Genomic DNA, 20753 nt, shown 5'->3' on the forward strand with positions numbered 1-20753 from the left:
TGACGACAAAGGGGACTGAGACAGGTGCGGGCGGCGGGGGCGATTAGCGAAATGAGCGATTACAAAAATTCGCCCGCCGCCCGAACCTGTCTCAGTCCCTTTTGTCGTCATACCCCCGCGCCCCTGTACCCCGCAGGCGAAGACTCAGATAAACGGTCGGCCTATAGCACAGAATGGCGTTTCTGGAAAATTGAATTAATATTCATATTTATGTTACATTCGTTGTATTACTTTTATTACTAATTTAAAAAAATCTATTCTTTAATTCTCTTATTTCAATGACGAAAAAACTTTTATAAATAAGATAAGTATGATATTAATAAATATTTTATTGAAGTTAACTGAAAAAAACAACTTCATATCATTGGTAATGTATGTGTTTGCGTATTGCAATTTTACATTAGGTATATAATATATATATAACATTAATAATAATAAGTAGTCATTTATTTTAGACAACAATTCCATAATTACATAGTTAGTGTATGTTAGTAACAATTTTATTTTACCAGTGGGAGGCTCCTTTGCAAAGGATGTCGGCTAGATTATGGGTACCACAACGGCGCCTATTTCTGCCGTGAAGCAGTAATATGTAAGCGTTACTGTGTAAAGGCGCCTTAGCTAGTGAAATTACTAGGCAAATGAGACTTAACATCTTATGTCTCAAGGTGACGAAACGCATTAGTTGTAGTGCCGCTCAAAATTTTGGGGTTTTTCAAGAATCCTGATCGGAGCTGCATTGTAGGGCGTATCAATTACCATCAGCTGAACGTCCGACTCGTCTAATCCCTTATTGTCATAAAAAAATCTTAACCAGAGCTTCGGTCATTACACTACTTTGTATTTGAGGGCCAACCATGACAGAGCTTGTAGGCGTGAAAGTGTTAGTGTGTTAGTGCTTAAGTCAATAGAGAAAAACATCTCTTACAAAGATACAGCAAGATTGAAAATGAAAGCGAGTCTATTGTGACTGTAACCGATTATAATTGACAACTATTATGTGATCACACACACTTGGACTACTAAACTAGTTAACTATAAGCTTACGCACATATTGGCAAATCAAAATTGCAAGGTCACGTATTATAGGGCTGTCAGGTCGAATATACGATAGTATTTTGTAATTGTATGGTCCTGATCGTGACTTATATGCCTATGTCGACCTTTCTCAACATTCAATACACGTAAGTACTGTAATGTAGTGCAGTCGGCTTTCATCCGTCAGCTCTACATAACCATACATTGGTGGTTTTGTTACCAATTATACTCTCTCCTCTTCTTCAGATCGCTCTTTCTTGCTATAAAGACTTAAATTAGCCAACACTATAGTACATTTAATATCTATAATGTACTCTGTATTCGAGGCAATACATAAATAACATTTCATTGTAATAAAACTAATCCTGGCTGAAAAACAAGTAGGCGGCTAATAATTACCTTCAGGTGATCTTGATATTTGAAACCGCGTGTCGTTTGGCATTGTGCCTGTGTCATAAAATGTACGCCGCGGCCCGCTTAGCAACAAGATGGCGGAGTCACGTGTTCACTGTTCATTAGGCCTATCGCAGACGACACACTTTGTGCGATTGAAACTGCGGCACACAAAATCTGCATTGCGCGCAAAATGTCTTTGGCAGGTCTTACACAGACTCAACGCACACGAAGTACATTTTAGGTCATTTTGTCGGCAGAACTATTGAAGAACAGTGAACTAGAAGTACAGAGATTGCGGTGTATTATTTCGTACTTGAGATATAAAAAAAGAAGATATAGAGAATTTTGGGTTTATCCTATTCTTTCAGAAAGATTATTAAAGGGACTGTTTCATATTAAACATTCAGTTCTAAAACTATATCCAAATAAATTTGAACAGTTCATCCCATAATTTTCTTTTTAAATTTCTGTTATGCCACAGATGTTTCATACAGTGCTGGTCTGTTTTCTATTTCTTGAATCAACATCGATACATCTATGTCTAGCGCCATGATACATGTCAATCACTAGCAAGTGCAGACTAAAGTGAGCGTCGTCTGCGTTAGAGCGTGTTGACGCGAACGTTATATTTTTTGGCGTAGTTTTTGTGCGGCGCGGTGTGTCAGATCTACGAGGATATTTTGTGTGTCAGACTTTTTGCGCGTCGTATGCGGTACTGCATATAATTCTATCGGTTTTATTATCACAGATTAAAAAGTGCGTCACGGATAGTCTGTCGTCGGCGATAGGCCTTATGTATCACAACACTCACTCAGTCACTCGACCCCACAACGAGACCAACTAACATTAATTGATAGCAATTTATTACGGCGTTACGTTCTCGTAGCGTTGAGCGGACATCTCGTAACAATACAATTATTTCTTCGTATCTACTTTCTATTAAAGGTTAACTGCTTTAAGACTGGGATCCGAACGACGTTTTGACCGAGTATATTTAAAAAATCTCACATTAATTCAATTTTAGACTTAGGTTAAGTGAACTGTTATCAGTTCTATGAAATAATCATCACACGACTAGTACTTACAATATTCACTGTCCATTTTGTGTTTATTAGGCTGATATCTATAAAGCGTACTTAGACATTGCCCAGACTTTACTGACGTAAGTCTTAGCTGAGTGTAAGCTCAGTATACACTTTGATTTTTTTTTATAGTTATTTGGCAGCTGAATTTATGCTGATGAGTGACAACCAGTGGGAGGCTCGTTTGCACAGGATGTAAGCATTATTGTGTTTCGGTCGAAGGTTGCCGTAGCTAGTGAAATTACTGGGCAAATAATAATAATAATAATCATTTATTTCAGGCATAACCCGTAGAAAATACAAATTAAAATCAAAATTACAACTAAATCCAATTAACTAACCATACAAAAAAATTAAATTAAAGAAATTACAAATTACTTACTTATATTAAATAGCTTATTTTCTATTTTTATTAAGATGGATGTACATCCATTTTTGAAAATATCGTTATTATATACATTGTTAGAGACAGTCATCAGAATTCCGTATAAGAATTAATAATTCCGAATAAGACTTAACATCTTATGTCTCAAGGTGACGAACGCAATTGTAGTGCCGCTCAGAACTTTTGGGATTTTTCAAGAATCCTGGGCGGCACTTTATGTAATGGGCAGAGCTTATCAATTACCATCAGCTGAACGTCCTTCTCGTCTCGTCCCTTATTTTTCAAAAAAAAAAAGACGTCCCAATGCAAAAGTCCAAGTTCGCGTTTTATCACACTTGGCTAAGTTTTACGTAAGTAAAGTCTGAGCAAAGTCTAAACACGCTCTGTGGATCTTAGCCTTAGACTCTGCGTGCTTCGCTACTCGCAAAAGCTTTTATTCTTTACAAGCAGTACAGTGACTTCGTATGACGGAATTGCTGGTACACAGAGTCACAGTTAATTTTTAGTGTGAATAGTCAGTAGACAGTATCGTATATTAGTTAGCATAATATGATATTAAAGCATATCTTTACATATCCATGACACCACTAAGCGATATATCTAATAGGTATTACTCTTAAGAAAAAACGAACTGGTATCGATCTGTATGAGAACGAAAGAACTGTCTCGCGTGTTTAGTGCGTTCGTTCTTTTAATACTATTTTAGCACTTCATGATATTCTATATTGTTTTAGAGGATGTTGTTGTATTAATCAAATATGGATAAAATGACAGCTAAAAATGAATCTCCTTAAAAGTCCTGCTCACAAATCAGAATTCTATAATTATTATAATAGTCTCACAAACAATTCAATTCAAAATCACTTTATTCATTAAGACGAAGGAAATGTCGCATTTTTTTACCATTTAACACCATTTCGGAAAATTCTTTTTCCGAGCCGAGAGGTCAAGCTTTGATGAGATGAAGTATAAAGTGCAAACTTCCAATTTAAACAATGAACTAACTGGTGTTGCAGATATTCATGGGCGGTTGTCTCATTCATTCTCTCCTCTTGACCGTTTGCCCCCTCTTAAATAAAAAAAACTATGTGAGTTTTTATACAAATGATTTAAGTTTTCTTTAGTGTTAATTCCGCCAATATTTGTTTTTAAAACAATTCGACACGTGTTTCGCCTCTACACGAGGCATCCTCAGGACGTGTTGTCTCGCCAAAATCTGGCACGAGACAATATTGGCGGAATTAACACTAAAGAAAACTTAAATCATTTGTATAATTATGGATTTCCGCAAAGTAACGCCTAATTCAATTTTTTTTAATGTGAGTTAACATTATTTTAAAAGTGGCCTGAACTAAAACAAACCTTAGGACCAAAAGAAAGAAATTTAGCAAATGAAATATTATGTTTTATATCTTTTGCCTTCCAATTATTTGAGTAGAAAAAAAGCTATATTTGAAATGCTGTTTGTGTCCCAAATGTTTCGTCACAATAAAAGTAAAATGGTATGAACTTAGTATTATTATTATTATCTAAAGATCTGTGATCTTTGATTATGACGTCAAATAAAATTGTTAAATATAAAATTGTTTTTATTTATATTATTTTTGTTTCTAGCAACACCTATGACAAGGGGCGTGCATTGGTTTTCTAGTAAAGTAGCAATGGCACTGTGGAACTTTTTTTTTTTTTGGAATAGGAGGACAAACGAGCGTACGGGTCACCTGTTGCTAAGTGATCACCGCCGCCCACACTCTCTTGCAACACCAGAGGAATCACAGGAGCGTTGCCGGCCTTTAAGGAAGGTGCACGCGCTTTTTTTGAAGGTACCCATGTCGTATCGTCCCGGAAACACCGCACAAGGAAGTTCATTCCACAGCTTTGTAGTACGTGGAAGAAAGCTCCTTGTAAACCGCACTGTGGAGGACCGCCACACATCCAGATGGTGAGGATGATATCCTAACTTGTGGCGTGTCGTGCGAAGGTGGAATTCGGCGGCAGGAATTAGGTAAAACAGCTCTTCGGAACACTCCCCGTGATAAATGCGGTAGAAGAAACACAATGAAGCGACGTCTCTACGCAACGCCAAGTGATCCAGCCGTTCACAGAGTACTGGGTCCCCGACAATTCGAGGTGCTCTGCGTTGCACGCGGTCAAATGGATCGAGCTGAAACTGGGGTGCGCCAGACCAGAGATGACAGCAATATTCCATGTGTGGCCGGACCTGCGCTTTGTACAGCGCTAGAATGTGGGCCGGCTTGAAGTATTGCCGTGCTCTATTAATGACGCGCACTTTCTTTGAAGCCAATTTGGCTTTGCCCTCCAGGTGGCTACGGAATTGGCAATCGCTCGAGATTTCGAGACCCAGTATTCCGATACTAGGCGAGGCTTTTAGGGAAGTGTTGTCGAAGAGCGGTGATGCGACAAATGGGGTTTTTTTAGTGGTAAACGCGCAAACTTGAGTCTTCTGGGGGTTAAATTGGACAAGGTTCAATTTACCCCATTCCGCGACCTTCTCAAGAGAGGACTCGATAGAAGACACAAGTTTCTCCCGGCACTGGTCGACGATTTCCCGAGAGAGACGTGCATGGCCCGTGTATACGGCATCACCAGTGCTGTCATCTGCATAGCAATGAATGTTTGGAGGTGTCCAACATATCATTGATATGCAGAAGAAACAGCGTAGAAGATAGCACACAGCCTTGGGGCACTCCAGCATTCACGGGCTTCGGTTTCGAGCAATGTCCGTCGATAACGACCTGTATGCTGCGCCCAGTGAGGAAGCTGGAGGTTCACTTGCACAAGCTCTCAGGAAGCCCAAATGATGGAAGTTTAGAGAGGAGCGCCTTGTGCCATACACGATCAAAGGCCTTCGCTATATCCAGGCTAACTGCCAGGCCTTCCCCCTTGCTTTCAATAGCCACAGCCCATCTATGTGTTAGGTATACCAGAAGATCACCTGCCGACCGACCATGGCGAAACCCGTATTGTCGGTCGTTGATCAACTGGTGACCCTCTAGGTATACCAAGAGCTGACAGCTAATTATGCTCTCCATGATTTTGGAGAGCAGGGAGGTAATAGAAATAGGCCTGTAGTTTGCCGGATCCGAACTGTCTCCTTTTTTTTGGATCGGATGGACAAGGGCTGACTTCCATGAGTCAGGGACTACGCCTTTGGAATAAGAGTGCCGGAATAAACGCGTTAGCACCGGCGTCAACTCAGGGGCACACGTTCTAAGCACGAGGAGAAATGCCATCCGGCCCGCTCGACTTCCTGACGTCCAACGAAAACAGAGCTCGCCTAACAGTTTTCTGTCTGAACTGTACTTCAGGCATAGAGCTCTGACACCGCGGGATGGTCGGCGGCGTTTTTCCGTTGTCGTCAAGAGTCGAGTTGGAGGCGAAAAGAGCGCACAGGAGATCGGCTTTCTCTTTTGCCGTATGGGCCAGGATGTCATTCCTCATGTGCAACGGCGGCATGGACGGCTGGCTGAAGTTACCAAGAGCAGCTTTCGACAACGACCAGAACTTGCGTGTTCCGGTCGGGTAACTGGAAAGCTGCTCGCCGATTTTGACGACGTGTTTTGACTTTGCACGGGCGATTTGCCGCTTAAAAAATCTGGAAGCACGGTTGTATTTCCTCTTAAGAACTATGCAGTTCGGATCCTTTGTGCCCAGGGCCGCAACCCAAGTTCGATACGCCTGTTTTTTGCAGTCAGATGCTGCTTTAACTGACGCATCGAACCAGGGCTGTGATCTGCCACCGATAGGTACTACAGAGTTTGGTATAAAAATATCCATACCCTGTAGTATCACATCGGCTACTGCAACGGCGCAGGCACTAGGATCATCCGAAGGGAAACAAACCCTGCCCCAAGGGTAGGATGCAAAAAAGGAACGCATCCTATCCCAATCTGCTGACTTGTAGTGCCAAACGCGGCGGGTCGCTGGTGGTCTGCGACGTGGGCGTCGGATAGGCACTACACTCCTGACCAGGCAATGGTCGGACGTACCGAGAGGGGCGTCGACAATGACCTGGTGACCATCGGGATGTGTAGTCAGCAGAAGATCTAATAAGGACGGCATGTGGCTATCCACATCCGGGAGCCGCGTTGGCGACTCAACCAATTGGGACAGATCGTACGCCAATGCAAAATTATGCACAGATCGTCCTGCGTAGTCTGTGGTACGTGATCCAAGCCATTCGGCATTGTGGCCGTTGAAATCACCCAAGACTACGATTTCAGCGGAGGGATCTGTGCAAGCACGTCGTCAATTGCCGCTTGAACGCAGCCCATGAGATGATCGGTTTCTGCGTTACCACTATGGGACCTGTAGACACACGCATAGATGCGGATGCGGTCCTCTAAATCTACGCGGAGCCAGAGAGTGGACAGGTCCCTACCCTCAAAATTGCCGAGACGGCGACAGCAGATATCCTCCCTAACGTACACATACCTCAGCATGAGGCAAAAAATTGAGCTCAATTTTGTACCCGGGGTACGTTAAATATGACGTATCGCTATGTGAAATGGCCTCCGGTCCTCGACACTAACCTATGCGAAACATAGCGGCACTAGGCCGCTACTTCACGCCGGTATTCTGTGCGAGTGTGGTAATTAACCCGGACGAGTCTGGCCCGATTGTGCTGACGTCAAAAGACGGCTGCGTGACTCTCCCACTTCTAAAAAGCCCTCAGTCGCCTCTTACGACACCCATGGCCCTGGGACACCCCTATTCTTTTTATGCCCCGGGGAAAGTACAGGGCAAAACTAGTCGTATTTGAGCTTTGGAACATGAAAAAAATTGCTTACCGTAGGTATTTAGTATCTAGCGTAAGGAAAAATTGTATGAGTGGGTGTTAAATTGAAGTTACCCTATAAAATAACGGAATCAAATAAACTAAACGAACTTTAACATTAGTGCTATATTTATTTAGGTTCATAGCGAGGTAGGCACTGCCTAATTGCCTATATGATATGCACGCCTCTGCCTATGACCATACTCACGTCATTACGCACACACACAAAATAGAAGCTGCCTTGGTAGGTATTAATATAATAAATCTATGTGCCCCATGTTCATCACAAACCCTTGCAATGCTTTTCCTATTGGTTTGTTATTTTATGGGAGGAGAATTATCAAACCAGCTTGATGCATCTGATAACAATAATTTCGTGAATTGCGCTGATGTCCTTCCCTGGAAAATGGGTAATGAGGCGCCAAAATGTAAGTTGAAAGTATATAACGTTGATTTTTTGTGATGTGTCTCTTCCGGGGGTAATACGTCACAACAGCCGACCAATCACAGCGCGTCATTTCATGGGACGAGGGTATAAAAGAGCGGCTTCCGGCTCATTTGATGATCTCAGCGGATACTTCATAGGGAGTGCCGCTTGCGCCTCTCTCTCCCCAAGAGAAGGTCGCCTTCGATGAAGGCTTAGAGGGCACCTGCCCCAAGCCAACTGCAGGTGGTGTTTAGTGGGTAGGCTAGTTTTTCACGTGAGTCTCACATAACCAACGCAGACTTAGGCTGCGTTGGTATGTATGAGCATTCACCACCTCCCTCCCGTCGTTATCCCGGAGGGTAGCCCTTTCCCTTTGTTTGGGCGCAAAACAAAAATCATTTTATTCAGTCTCGTGCCAGATTTTGGTGAGACAACACGTCCTGAGGATGCCTCGTGTAGAGGCGAAACACGTGTCGAATTGTTTTAAAAACAAATATTGGCGGAATGAACACTAAAGAAAACTTAAATCATTTGTATAATTATAGATTTCCGCAAAGTAACGCCTAATTCAATAAACGTTGATATTTTTAAAACTCGAAATGGTATCTAAATAAATATTACACGAAGGAGGAATGAAAAGCAAAATTTTTAATTGTCTTTATTTAAAACTTCATCCAATCAAATTCAAGAATAATTTTTAACATTAATAAATAAATCTGTATACATAAGTACATGGTTATGTAACATTGTTACTGTACACAAAATAAAATCATTTCGTTTTACCCATAACACTATCACATGGCAATGTTGTGTGACAAACATGTGCTTGTGTGCCCGCCATTCAATCGAGAGGTAAGTACAGTAAAATCTTATGTTACTATGCGATATATTTATGTAGTGCATTAGATTATTTAACCAAAAGAAGCTACGAGCATTTAAAGATTCACTGTTACCGTTACAAAGTTGTAAATACTGTCAAAGGGCACAGTGAGCGCAGTATTTAACTTTTCCACTAATGTTTTCTTCGATTGGTTAAATATTCTTACGAGTGTAGATAATAATTTGGTCATAAACTGTGATTTATGATGGCAATATAATTTTCATTGCTTTAATATTGTAGTACCTACCTACGCAGTACGCACATATTTCATGTACTTAGCTATATGTGAAGTAAAAATTATCATACGTACTAACCAAACACTAAAAGAGCATTTTGCTGCTGCGATACTAAAATATTTAAATCCTTATATTAACAACCCATCGACAAACACTTACAAAATAATATGTTTGAGATAAGGCCAGTCATGATGCCCCGGTAAGGAATGATAGGACCAATTTTTTACCGATCGCAACAACAACCTCCTTGCTCAATTTATAATATTAGTCTTTATAAGTAAATCGACAGAGATATTCTTTACGATGTATATAAAAATAACAAAAGATTAGCAAAATAGCTAACTGGCCTAATAGATAGGATAAGCAAAGTTTTTTATCAGTATTTACTTAATTCCAACATAACTTATCAATAGCGCAAAATTAATACATTTTTTTAATTCTAAGTAAAATAAAATACTATAATCTCCATAAAGCTATCTATAGAAATGAGTACATTAATTTATGATTCTAGTAACTATGAGTTTAGCACAATCGCTCATAGACTTTACCAGATGAAGGCTCCAATCTGGAGATATTCGCATAATTCGTAAGACCACTAGGTCTTACGAATTAGAAATAAGTAGAGTTCTTCTGAGTAAGAACTGCACGCCCATATGAATATATGAAATTTAATTTGTATGTTACGTTTATCATATAAAAACATTTTAATATGTTGTCTGCATTAACAAGGACACGGGCATAAGTAGGAGATCAGCAGCCCGTTTAATTTATCAAAATCATAGACAGATTAAAAACTTACCTCTTTCCCCTTTGTCAACGGTCCTAATACTGTCATTGTTTGGCGGGAAGCGCGTGCTATCAACTAAATTAAAAACAATTTAATAATGTAACCAATGACGATGACCAACTTGTTAATATTAATTCCAATACTTAGATAAATTATACGTCTAGATAGAGTCTCGTGCTGTTAGACAGCCGATAAAAACAGGCCAGGAATATTAGTTTAGTGCGCGTGATAGGTAAGCTACGTCTCACACTCGCGATTTGAATTGCACTTTGTGTTAGTGCATTAATTGCTCAATATAGAGGTTATGTCAAACTCAAATTTTTTTTTGACGTTTTTACCGCTGTCATAATCTATCTAGACGTATAATATGTGATCTATGTTCCCATAATAGGCATGTAAAGTTGAGCACTATTTCGAAGATCTTTAAAGTCCGTATTCCTGAAAATGTCTCTGAGCATGTCTTATGGTTGTCTGGTTGTCTTTTTGATACACCATTATGTGTATATATATATATTACTTAAGTTAATCACGAATGATCGGGGATAATATATTCCCTGCATTTATTTGGTAACTTAATATTTGGCTTGACCTTACATTGCATGACCCCTGAGGAATGATTCGTGCAAACTAATGAAATGAAACACGATCGCTAACTTAATATAACTTACTCTAGTCCATAATGTCCTTATTTAACAATCTATCTATCTATATGAAGTTTAAAAATATTTATTTTTTCGATTTTTTTTTTTCAAATTATTTAACATTGCTACTTTGCAACGAATTTAACAACCATTTACTATAAAATACAGTATTAATAATATTTAAAATTCAAAAATATAAAAGGAACAAATTTTTATCAGTCATAATTTTCAAAAATTAATCAGTTGTACAATATGTTTACAAATATTAGAAAATTAAATTATTTTATTTAGGTGTAAGTATAAACGAATCATAATATAATTGAGCTCCTACGTTCTTTTAAACATTAATAATGTTTAAAAGAACTATATCCAAGATTACGCGGGGGTCGAATAACAGAACGGGGCTAGTAAGCTCCGACAAACGGAAGAATTTTACTCCTTAGGATCAATTATCTTGGAATTAAAAGATAATTTTCCCAGGTTCCAACAAACAGACATGCGTAACGCATTTAACGATTCAGTGGTCATATTATATCTTTTTACGAGGGCGATGATTTTATTTTATTTGCATTAATAATTATTAGGTATTTAAGTAAAAAAAACACTTCGATTTTTATCTAAAAACATTTTCAACCTGTTTCATGAAATTTAAAATACATATTTTAATTACCCATGGCAACATCTGATAATGATTTGGAAACACTTATAATAGATAGCAAACTACTACCTATATCTTTGATATTTTCCCTCAATTATAATTTAATTACAATTAATTATGATTTAATTAGTTTTATTATTTATACAATACTGTGGAATTTTAATTTTTAAATATCTGTACTTAAGTGATTATACTCGCTTACTTCTTAGATTGACAGTAATTATCTCGCCATTACTCTTTGGCGGAGGCGTGGTTATTAAAAACTTTACAATAAGTTCTACAAAAGAACCCGTTTTGCCTACAAACCTATCGGGGGTTTTTCCTGTAATCTACTCCTTGAAAAATGGTTAAAATATTCTTATTTTATTGTATTTTTGCTCTAAATAAATAAAATAATACGATTGACATGTGTCAAATATTACAGTAAATCTTAATAAATAACACTTCGCATTTTGCTTACGCCGGATTTTATCCTCACCTAATTGCGTATGTGGGATACGTCATATGAAATTCGTTCGTCAAGGAGTAAAATTCACAAATAAAATTAGAAAGCAACGCAACAAGCGCCGATTTAAAGTCGGGCGAGGACATTCAGTATTCAAACGTTGTTGTTGTTGGCACCACTTCCAACACCATCTGCAGGAACACTGTTATTTTATCTGAAATGTTACAACGTTTATTTTAATATGTCGTTCAAGCCAATCTAAATATAGTAAGTAATACATTACATAGCAATTTTACATTAAATGTATTTGGTGAGTGTGATTCAGCCGACCATCAACGGCTCGGTAACGGCCAATTGTGAAAAACAATTTCGAGCCAAAACTATATGTTTATTGGTTCGGGGCGACCTCGAATGAAATATTATGTTCCCATCACTGATATAATTTATGGTGTGAGCAAATGACAATCTCTCGGAACACCAGATAAAATACAGAAGTAATTTAATATTTCACGCGAGTTTCGAGTCACCTTTTAAAAAGGAGAATATTGAAAAATTATTTAAATATTCTTCTTTCATAGTATATTGGTTTGAGCTGATGGTCTTGTTACCAAAGTTCTAAATAATAAAAGAACAAAAATCAAAATTCTAGCTTTACCGGCCAGTATTTACTTTTTGGTTAAAAAGAGTTTGCACCTCAATCTCACTATATTTTGAAAGCCCCTCGTAGGTACCTATTACAAAGTAAAAGTCAAACTAGTGTGTTACTATTTCCAGAAGTTTGAGAAGATTTAGCAAATATTTCACAATTATATTATTAAATAAGTATAAATCAAATCCAATATCCTTTATTGGTTATTTTACCACCATTACTGACTTATTATTTTACCATTACTGAAAGTTGAGCGTTTATTACATAAAGTAACTTTACGCCTTATGTCATAAACGACCCTATTAAACGTTACTGGCAGCATAGATCGTGACATAATATTAAAAAAGTAGTAAATTGAGAATAGAAGATCGAATTAATAAAAATATGATGTTTATATCGTGCTTGGGAAAAAATATATACAGTTTAAAAGAAGTAACTTATTTGTTTTTATCTTGGTAAAGCCTTCCTGTATGTTAGATGTATAACTACAGGATCCCGGACCATTGCGGTACCTTTTTCGTCAATCAGTGTAGAATGTTTAAATTTCGCTCACCCATGAATGGTAAGGAGTAGCCCCACTTGACGAATGGGAGGTAGACCAGCAGTCCGCCGATGATGAAGGCGGCTGCGTAGAGGTACTCGAGCTGCGGCTTATCCACGATGGGTGCCACCACCAGGTACCCCGACACAATCAGCACCAGGTACGGTATTATGATGGGCACCTAGTATTACAACATTACAATAATTAACTTCAATTTAAATGCACAGTTTTTAATCTCAACAATTTTACACATTAAATGGCACCGGTTCCTTGCAACTAGGGTCACCATTCGTCCGGATTCATTAAGAGGTATTAGCAAATGGATAACATAATTTGATTGGAGTGTAGTGACTAATGGTGTAGCGTACCGTGTTATGTCTGATATGTCTATACTTAATTGTTTTGTTATAACAATAAAGGACGAGACGAACAGGACAAGCTGATAGTAATTGATACGCCCTGCCCATAACAATGTAGTGCCGCTCAGAATTCTTGAAAAATCCAAATATTCTGAGCGGCACTACAATTGCGCTTGTCTCGTTGAGACATAAGATGTTAAGTCTCATTTGCCCAATAATTTCACTAGCTACGGCGTTCATCTGACCGAAACACAATAATGCTTACACATTACTGCTTCACGGAAAGACACCATCATCCTGTACAAAGGAGACTCCCACTGGTGGTAGCCTCTAATTGGTGAAAGTAGTATAGTGATGTATTACCTTGTATGGTCTCGGTGCATGTGGCTTGGTATACCGCATGACGATGAGGGCTAGCATGGCGCCGCCGTAGAAGATCCAAGCCGTGAACGAGAAGAAATCGATGAGTGAGTCAATGGTTCCGTACAACACCATCGCAACAGCTATCAGCGACTGAAAACATTCTTAACATAAGCGCCATATTATTTTTGAGTTCCGTAGCTCTCACAGAGAAATAAAAGTGAAACTTAAAAACACGTCTCTGTTAAAAATCAAACTAAAACGTATAAATAATTTATTGTAAGTAATAATGCAAAATGGTGCTTGATGAGTGATGACACTTTGGCAAAGTAACTTTGATGGTATAAATGTTTTATTGACATAATAAATATCAGTAAAGCACAGTCATTTTGAAAATATTTTAAAAAGCACCTCACGCTTTTTTGCAATAAAATACATTTTTTTGTTTCAGATTCTATTACATACAAACAGACAATCATACCAAATTGCCAAACTAATAAAATTAGAACAAACTGTTAAAATTATTGTATTGCCATCGACTCTTGTATATAAATAAGTTTTCAAAGTTTCAATTCAATTTTCAACACTTTAAAGTGGTGGTTGCTGTTTTGGCTAGTTTAGGTAAAAATAATACCTCTTTGGTGCGAGATTTCAAAAATAAACTTTTTCACATAACAATTTTTTTAAAGCACCCACTTTTTTAAAATCTAGAATGCTCTAATTTTAGATATAAAAATTGTACAATATTCGATTGCTTGGCTTTTAATATTATTATTTTTTCATTTGGTTTAAAAAGTAAACGAGTAATTTTTGAATTTGAGTTCCAGCGTGGAACTAACGCATCACAAATGCTGTCAAAATCAATATCACGTTTGGAGAGGATACGGCTTGTGATCGGCACGTACGTATTTAGTTTAATTGCTTCCATATAGGGGGTCTTCGACCTTAAGATTAAACCCCTAGGAAGACGAGCCACTAGTGAAGCGACGGTGTGCAACCACGAGAAGCACCATTCTACTCGTGGTGGCTGGATAATACCAGACACTTACGTGGAAGATGAGTCCAGGTGCAGGAGTGAACCGACGGACGTGCACGTACGAAAGTATATCCAGCAGATGACCTTCCCGGGATGCTGCGAAACATAACCTGTAAACATTTTGTAACATTACATAATCACGATCATTATATTTAAGAAAAATCGTCCATAAGACATAAAACAAGTGAACGTGACAGACAACACTGTCTGTCTGGGCATCTCGAGGATACACTTAGCTAGGGCAGTTACTAATTTAGAAAACGCTGATTCGATCTGTCGTCTATACTCTATTCCAAAAGCAGAGGATAATACTTGGCCAGGACCGTTAGGGACTACGCGCACTTATTCAGCTCTTTTCAGCTTTTGTCCATAGAAAACAAAAATTTTATATGGAGACGTGTACGCGTCGATTCAGCTTTCCGCGTCCATTCTGCTTTCGCGGCAAACCAGCATAAAATGAGGATTAATGTGTTTTTATTATGCGAATGCTATAGAGAGCGTTCGGCGCTGTTCCGCCGCGTACAGCGCTATTCGCCGTGGAATGCGGCGGAATAGCTCTTTACAAGGATGGTTCGCGACTCCTTGTTGACAAGTTGCGACCTGTATTGTTCCTGCATTGATTTGACGTAATTACGCATAAGCACGCAAAGATTAAAGAGTGCAGACGTGATTTAAAGTTATAATTCTCATTCTTACGACGCCGTACGCGGCTGATAGAAGCAGAGCTGTATAAGTGTGACCAAAATCGTTCAGCGAAACGCGAATGGAGCTGAATAAGTGCGCGTAGTCCCTTACTCTCTCTGGGCATTTCATTCGTAAGCGCCAGTTAGATCCCCATGTAGGTACCACGGAGGTACCAACGTTTTCAATATTTTTATTCGAATGTGTTTTTATTCGATACTGTAACCTTGTTTACCTTCAGTAAAAATCGTGAGTGATGATAGAAGTGAAAACTTTAGTTTTAAAATTCGAGATGTCATAATGTTTAAAAAACTTTAAAACTCATTCTCTATAATATATTAATCAAACAAAAACCTCCATTCCACAAAAAACAAATCCATATAATTTTACTTTTAAGATACAGGTGCACAGCACTTATGTTGCACAATCCGTCAGCTGTATAGCTCCAGATATACTGCTATAAGCATTTCGTTGACGCGATCTCACGAGATTTATCCCATCCAAAAAGTGCCTACCAATATACATTTATATATATATTAATTTTTTTAATATTTCTTTTATCGCGTGCGTCAGTCATGATCATGTCGGTAACGTGAACCCATAAGATTTTCCTCTACCAAAACACTTTTTGCTAAAAAGCGCGCCAACGCAGCTAAAGGCTTCACTTCAAAAAAACGTAGCCAGCCTTTGATTGCCCACCTGCCCGCTACAAAGAGAGTTCCGTTCGCGGAACCAAACGTAGAGATGGTCACAGCCAGCGGCATCAGCCAGGCCATCGGTCCCAGCAGTCTGTTCCCGAAGGTGACGGCTACAGCCTCGCTGTCCGCCATCTCGTTCACTGACATCACGGCCAAGTAGGACACGTTCACGAGCGCGTAGCAGAACGTCACTAGAGGTATGCCGATTATAATACTGAGCGGCAGGTTCCTGGAACAAATGTTACATGAAGTACATTAATATGATATTCTAGTTTATAAATTGTCCCTATAAATATAGAATATAACATTAAGTATTTTTCAGCAAACTAAATTTTTAGAAAAGTTGTATTATATTGTTAAATATATTATTACTTATGGCGACTATAAGTATTAATTTACGAAACTTTGGAATATATTAATAGGTTTTTAAGGCGCTTTTTCTCAGTGAATTAATTTGACAATAGATACCTACTGAAGAAATGCTTTATTCAGATATTTCCATTGGGTACTATCCAAGATACCAATTAGATTTTAGAACCTGGACTTTACAGATTGGTTACAAAGTGAAATATTTAGTGGGCGGGATGATCACCTTCCATTAGGCTGGATTAAGTGCTCGACCGCGGCGGTGAGCGCTGACGTCGGTCAAGCGTAGCTATAACAATAAAAATATGAACGCGTACAGTCCAGCACTGATGAAGTGCTACGCGCGTACAGCTACGTAGCGCTGACGAGAATCGTCGGTCGAGCTTGTCGGTTCGGTGTACGTCCGTCCGCTGACGCGCTATGGCGATAAATAAGTGCGTTCAGTGCTACGCCGACTTAGCAATGCACGCACTATTTTAATTACGATATAATACGATACGATTTAATTACGATAAATATCGTAATTAAATCGTGTTTTCTCAAATTCGAATATACTCTACAAAATTCTTCTTAAATTAGGTGCTCTGTAATAATTGTGCGAATATGATATCTTCTCCGTCTTTTATTCAGTAATCGTTTGCAAAAGTAGGACGCACATATTAAAGAGGGTACGAGTTGATTCATTTTTCTTCGCAATTGTACATGTTCAAACAAGTTTGCTGCCACCAGAGCACTAAACACACCATGGTCAGCGCGTACCCGTAGGCGCCACGCTCGACCGACGTTAGCGCTCACCGTCGGTCGAGCACTAAATCCAGTGATCGTCCGCCGAAGACTTATAATAAAAGTAGCCTATAAATAAATGCACATTTGAACATACTTGGATGGGTTTTTGATTTCTTCGGTGACATAGTTGAGGTTGTTCCAGCCGTCGTAGGCCCAGAGGCCCGTGTAGAAGGCAGTGGCAATGTTGCCCAGCGTGGCTGTGCTACTGGCGAAGTTGGGCTCCTGTAAATGTCGCGTATTACCTGCACCATACGGACACAGCCTAATGTCAGTCTGCTTAACACTCACTAAACTGCCTATCATTGTTATAGCTATAGTTACATTCAAATTCAAAGAGTTTACATTCACTTATTGAATCGAACAATATAAAATTATGGCCAATTGATATAGTTTTCCTCTTATAGTTTAAAATTATTCTACATTCATAATTATTAATATAATGTTAATATGTTTTTTAAAGTATTTATTTGAGAGTGATAGATACCTACATGCTTATGTTATTTTATGATATTATTGAATTACCAAATTATAATTTTATAATGTGTATTTATAACGCATAAATATATACGACATTGAATCATAATAATCATCGGCCGGAAGACGTCCACTGCTGGACAAAGGCCTCCTCCAAAAATTGCCATGACGATCGGTCCTGCGCTGCCCTCATCCAACGTATTCCGGCGATCTTGACCAGTCGGTCCATCTTGTGGGGGGCCTACCAACACTGCGTATTCCGGTACGTGGTCGCCATTCAAGGTCTTTACTGCCCCAACGGCTATTTAATAATGACTATTAAACATTTATATGCTGATTTACTAGCGAATTATTGTGCTGTGCAACTACCAATTTTAAGAAGTTCTATGTAACAACGATTCTTGCAAATAAAAAAAAAATCTATCACCACTAAGTATCACATATTTGAGAAATACGTGCCGCAAAAATGAAATGCAACTGCAAGAAAAAAAGTATATTGTTGAAGTGTTATACTAGGTACTAACAATGTCCTTAGAAAGCCAAAATGAACGTGTTTTAATTTATCTTTCAGTACCTTCTAGTTAAAACGCAAGTATCCATCCCTACTCTGAAGTATATATGCGCAATAAAGAAAATATAAATCACGATTTATATGAAAGTACCATCTTAAAAGTAATAGCATCTACTAGATTATATCAAAGCGGGACTACGAAAAAAACTGTAAAGATATTTCGTTTGAATTGTCAATAGTTTATACTATTAAAAACTACTATAATAAAAAAAAATGATGAAATTATATTATGTTTTTTACGATGATGCTCTAGTGAAAGAGCTGCCCATTAACTCTTGTTAACTTTAGAGGAACCACATGAGCGTTGCCGGCCTTTAAACGATCTACAAATCAGACATCAGCTTGTGCTCTGTAGAGGGTTTTATTTACTGGAGTGAAATATAATCGCTCTATAGATCACACCAAATTAGTTACTGCTAAAGCTGGTTTGCCTTCCAGGTGAGCGCAGTACTGGGCGTCAAGACATCTGGAGTACTAGGAATCTTGTACTCGATGCGGAACTAAGAGGAATTTTTCAAATGAGGCTTTAATGGGACATTCCTCAGCCTATGAAAATTCAATTATATAATATGCAACGTCTCACTTAAAAATATATATATATAAAATATGAATAATATCGATTTGTAAGGCGTGCTAAAACACTAATAATATAAAAAAAGCTATAAGTATTTCCCTACGATAGTCATTACATAGTTTGCTCGTGAACGGGTGCTACTCGTGGGGGCTGGATGATCTTGTTACCGGGAGACACATAAGGTCTGCTTGATGTGTTTTTTTATTATTATTATTTCCTTTAAAGTTAAAGTTATTATATATTTTATTTTATGAAATGCTAACATAATGCCTCTATTTATTTACGGTATGTGTGGATTGATGCATCTACTATACTCAATAACTCTTGTGTTTATAAGTATTAATTTACTTTTTTTTCTTTTTTTGACTTACTCATGTAACCCTTTCAGTTTTTGATTTTTGAGTATTTTTGTTGCGTCACTTTGCATATATTGTAATTGAAATGATTTGTAAAACAACTAAGATGTAAATCTTGACTTAAAAGAGTGGCAATGAGTTTCTTGCTACGTCTTCTCATTAGCTCAACCCTTTACAAAGTAGCGGTAAATTCAATAAGAAACAATATTTATATATTTTTTTTTTGACATTCATAAGTGTCATTTTTGTGACCTACATGAATAAAGTGTTTTTGAATTTGAATTTATGATTTTTGTCGTAGAGGGATCGATGTCTATAGTGTGAATGAATTAATTTTTATAATATTTATTATTAATTAAGATTAAAAATATATTTTTTAATTCATATCTTTTATACGTCTATGAGTCTGATAACCACCAGCCAACTAGTGAAATATTTATAATATACTAACCACGGATTCGGATGTCACATGTGTTATAAGTTAGGGGTATGTTCCGATATGTACTGCGACCACTGTACAGTGTGACGTCAATTTAGTATACTGTGAAGCCGTTCCTATAGAGCCAGTTATATTGGTTACTACAAACGGAACGCAATCTCGTATACTGTCAGCCGCATTTTTTGGCGCAGCTTTCAAATGAGTGTATAAAAGTTTTCTAGTTCATTTAAAAAAAACTGTTGTTGGAGTACTGTCAAATTATAAATCTTTGGGTTTAAACTGTAGGTATTGTTTATAAAACGTTAGGCACTCGAGTGGTTTTGTTCTGATCACGTGATCAAAGTACTGCGAGTACCTTACCTCACAGTAGAATATGGCGGCGATTTATGACGTCATATATTTCCCTAGGGTACTGGGGCAGTATACTGTCAGTCCATAATGGAACGTATTTTTCTACAGTGATAGCACTGTGCAGTGCTCGCAGTGCATATCGGAACATACCCTAGATGAAATTCCCTCATCTTCATGATAAACTGAACATAAAACACTCATTAACATAAGACAATAGGTATGATTTTTTTTTAAATTTATTTAGTGGCACGGGATGCAAGTGCATAGGCCAACAATAGGTATGTACACACTAGGGTTGCCAGCCCTACTATATAATATAGTATCCTACTATTTAAGGTGAACGTCCTTCTATTATTTTAAAAATATAATAAAGTAGGTGAAACTACTATATTTTATCAGCATACAGAGCACATATTTTCTGTGTTGAACAAAGTGGAAAGATGAGTATAGATCCAGTATCGGTCTGATAAAAGTAGAGATAATGGAACACCATTATAACACAGAATAAGATTGTAATGATCTATAGTAAAAGCTCAAAGCAGTAAAAAATATCATAGAAATGATTTAAAAATGTATTTTTTAATTAATTCCCAATCCCTATTATTCCCTATATTGTTTGATTCAAAAATACTATATTCAAATTCGAATATTTTTATTCAAAATAGGATATGACATCACTTATTGAAAGTCAAAAACTACCACCCATTCCAAATCCTCAGGCCTGAGAAGAATGGGCGCA

General features: G+C 37.8%; 1 protein-coding gene across 2 annotated transcripts in view; it reads right to left on the minus strand.

Moving 5' to 3' along the window:
* Positions 1-8771: 8771 nt before the first annotated feature.
* The window catches only part of LOC126965686 (b(0,+)-type amino acid transporter 1), a 57680-nt gene continuing 45698 nt past the window's right edge, over positions 8772-20753 (minus strand). For both annotated transcript variants that reach the window (XM_050809417.1, XM_050809415.1), the window contains exons 8-13: positions 17344-17491; positions 16099-16326; positions 14732-14828; positions 13686-13835; positions 12976-13144; positions 8772-11987 (exon numbers count right to left, since the gene is read on the minus strand). In XM_050809417.1, coding sequence (XP_050665374.1) covers positions 11920-11987; positions 12976-13144; positions 13686-13835; positions 14732-14828; positions 16099-16326; positions 17344-17491 — 860 coding nt within the window. In that variant the 3' untranslated portion in view covers positions 8772-11919. The remainder of the gene's footprint in view (positions 11988-12975; positions 13145-13685; positions 13836-14731; positions 14829-16098; positions 16327-17343; positions 17492-20753) is intronic.

Source organism: Leptidea sinapis, chromosome 8 (assembly GCF_905404315.1).
Source record: "Leptidea sinapis chromosome 8, ilLepSina1.1, whole genome shotgun sequence".
Taxonomy (NCBI): domain Eukaryota; kingdom Metazoa; phylum Arthropoda; class Insecta; order Lepidoptera; family Pieridae; genus Leptidea; species Leptidea sinapis.